This window comes from Arachis ipaensis, chromosome B1, assembly GCF_059453495.1.
Source record: "Arachis ipaensis isolate K30076 ecotype BB chromosome B1, ASM5945349v1, whole genome shotgun sequence".
NCBI lineage: Eukaryota > Viridiplantae > Streptophyta > Magnoliopsida > Fabales > Fabaceae > Arachis > Arachis ipaensis.
The window spans coordinates 49,365,124-49,367,348 of NC_142436.1; the positions used below are offsets into that span (position 1 = coordinate 49,365,124).

The window sequence follows — 2,225 nt, forward strand, 5'->3', positions numbered from 1 at the left end:
TTGCAGCGAGCAGTGAGGATTACAGCAGAGACGGCTCAGGCAGAGCAGCGAAGACGTGAGGCATTGACGAGCCGACGACGACCATCGAGCAGCGACGACAACCAGAGACGGCTCAGGCTGCGCAAGGCAGAGAAGAGGGATTACAGAAGTGGCGGATCCGGCAGCGCAAGATAGAAACGGCAACAGCAGCGCAAGGCAGAGATAGCTCTAGAGGTGCAGGAAGCAGCGGTGGCGACTTCTCTCTCCATTGTCGCCTTCTCCATCTTTCTCTTCTTCCTCCTTCGATGGCGGATCTCCCTTTCTCTCGTTCTCTTCGTCATTCTCCGTGTCCCTCCCCATCGCCGTGCTCACTTTTTTCAACACAATGTAGAACCCTAGACCTAGTCCCTTTCCTTGCTCGTTCTCGTTTGAGAAATACTTCTATTATTTCCTGATAAGTTGGATTCGTTTTATTTCAAAATCGGTGGAAAACTGGAAACTGGGAAGCAAAGCTAAATAATGTACCAATTATAAGATTTATTTTTGAGAAAGGTATTAAAAATTTTAGGCAACACTTAGGAGACGAAATTTAAAATAAATTTAAAGACAACACTTATAAAATGTAACATATTGACTTTATAATAATTGTCTTATATATTTGATAGAGCAACACTTGTTAAGTGTCTTTTAATTTATTTAAGACATCACTTATAATATGTTGATTAAAAATATGTTGTAATAACTCTATTTATTAGCAATTAGTATAAAGTGTTGTCTATTTTTATTTTAGACAACTCTTTTAAAATGTTGTCTTGAAAATATGTTGCAATAGATAAAAAATGTGGTAGTGAGATGAGAAGACATCACATCCACCTCAAAACCTTAATGTAATAAGTTAATAGATTTCTCATCTTATAAACTTCTCACTCTTCTTTACTTACTTTGATGTGAAACTAACTTTGTACTCTTCTCACCCTTGCAACATTTACAATGCATACCTAGTTTTTTTTTTTCTCTCCGGAGATATGCATGGACTCGGTGGACTATATACCACATTACTCACGGGTGTTTCATTCAGGATTTGCATGTTTATTTGTTTTTCCTTTGTTACATATTTAATTTTTCTCTTTGTCAGAGAAGCTGCTGGTCTCATGAGAGAGAGAGAGAGAGAACAAAATAAATAATTAACTGGGTGATTATTACAATATATTATTTCTCAATGAAATAAAGAACATAAACTATCTCAAATACACGGTAAAAATACAACGCGTTGCAACATACAATAAACTGAAAATTAAAGGTTGACAACGAGTCGTTAATCAACCATGCACGTACATACAACAACCAATCCCACACCAATAAGTAATAGAAAAGAAAAACAAACACTAATAGGAAACCACAACTATAGCATGCATACATGCATGAATCAACAACATATATAATGCATTATTTATCGTGCACCCCCAAAGCGCTTAGTTACATTGGAATCCATGTGGCACTTTCTTTGAGCAAACATTGAGGAGCAAGCTGAGGGAGATGGGAAGGTTGAGATTGATGCCCAAAACATTTGCCTTAAGGGCGGTGCAGAGGCAAACGGCGGCTTCAAGATCGACGAGGCCGTTGAGGAGGGAGCAGCAAGGAGTCACCGGTGGCTGCCCCAAAGTTACATTCAACAAGCCGTTGAGAACGTTGGCGCACACGCCAAGTTTGAGCGCGTCACGTGGACATGCTCCACCACCTGAAGGGTTAGGGTTTGGGTTAGGACTAGGTCTATTATTGCACTTGTTTCCGCATCCGGAGACAAGTGCAAAGAAGAGAACATTGATTATGAGGAAAAGAGCAATGGAGGAACTAGCTCTGTTGGAAGCCATATCAAACACTAGGGTTTTCGGAATCTTCAATTGACTCACTAAGTGTGCTATGTATTATAGCTAATAGAGCTTATTGAGTTGAAGATGAGAATTAATTCGCAGTGCATGGGGTTTATATAGTGTTGGGGGTGTCTGATTTAAGAGGACCAAAGTGTGAGGTATGAGTTGTTCTAAGTTGTATATGTATTTATTAAACGTACAATGATTGTTATAAAAAAATTTAACGAGCAAGAGACGAAACTAAATGATTGGTTAATAAAATATCAGTCATGCATGTGTGAACATGAAAGTAGTAGCTGGCAGAGTAATCTCACGTAACTAGGTTTTGGAGTCTTGTGACATAAGAGGATATATTGGGGAGTTGCCGAATCTCTG

At 39.1% G+C, this 2,225-nt stretch overlaps 1 protein-coding gene across 1 annotated transcript; it reads right to left on the bottom strand.

Moving 5' to 3' along the window:
* Positions 1-1,156: 1,156 nt before the first annotated feature.
* On the bottom strand, positions 1,157-1,963 carry LOC107630183 (14 kDa proline-rich protein DC2.15). Its single transcript, XM_016333259.3, has one exon. The coding sequence runs from the start codon at positions 1,848-1,850 to the stop codon at positions 1,452-1,454; it is 399 nt and encodes a 132-aa protein (XP_016188745.1). The 5' UTR covers positions 1,851-1,963; the 3' UTR covers positions 1,157-1,451.
* Positions 1,964-2,225: the final 262 nt, after the last annotated feature.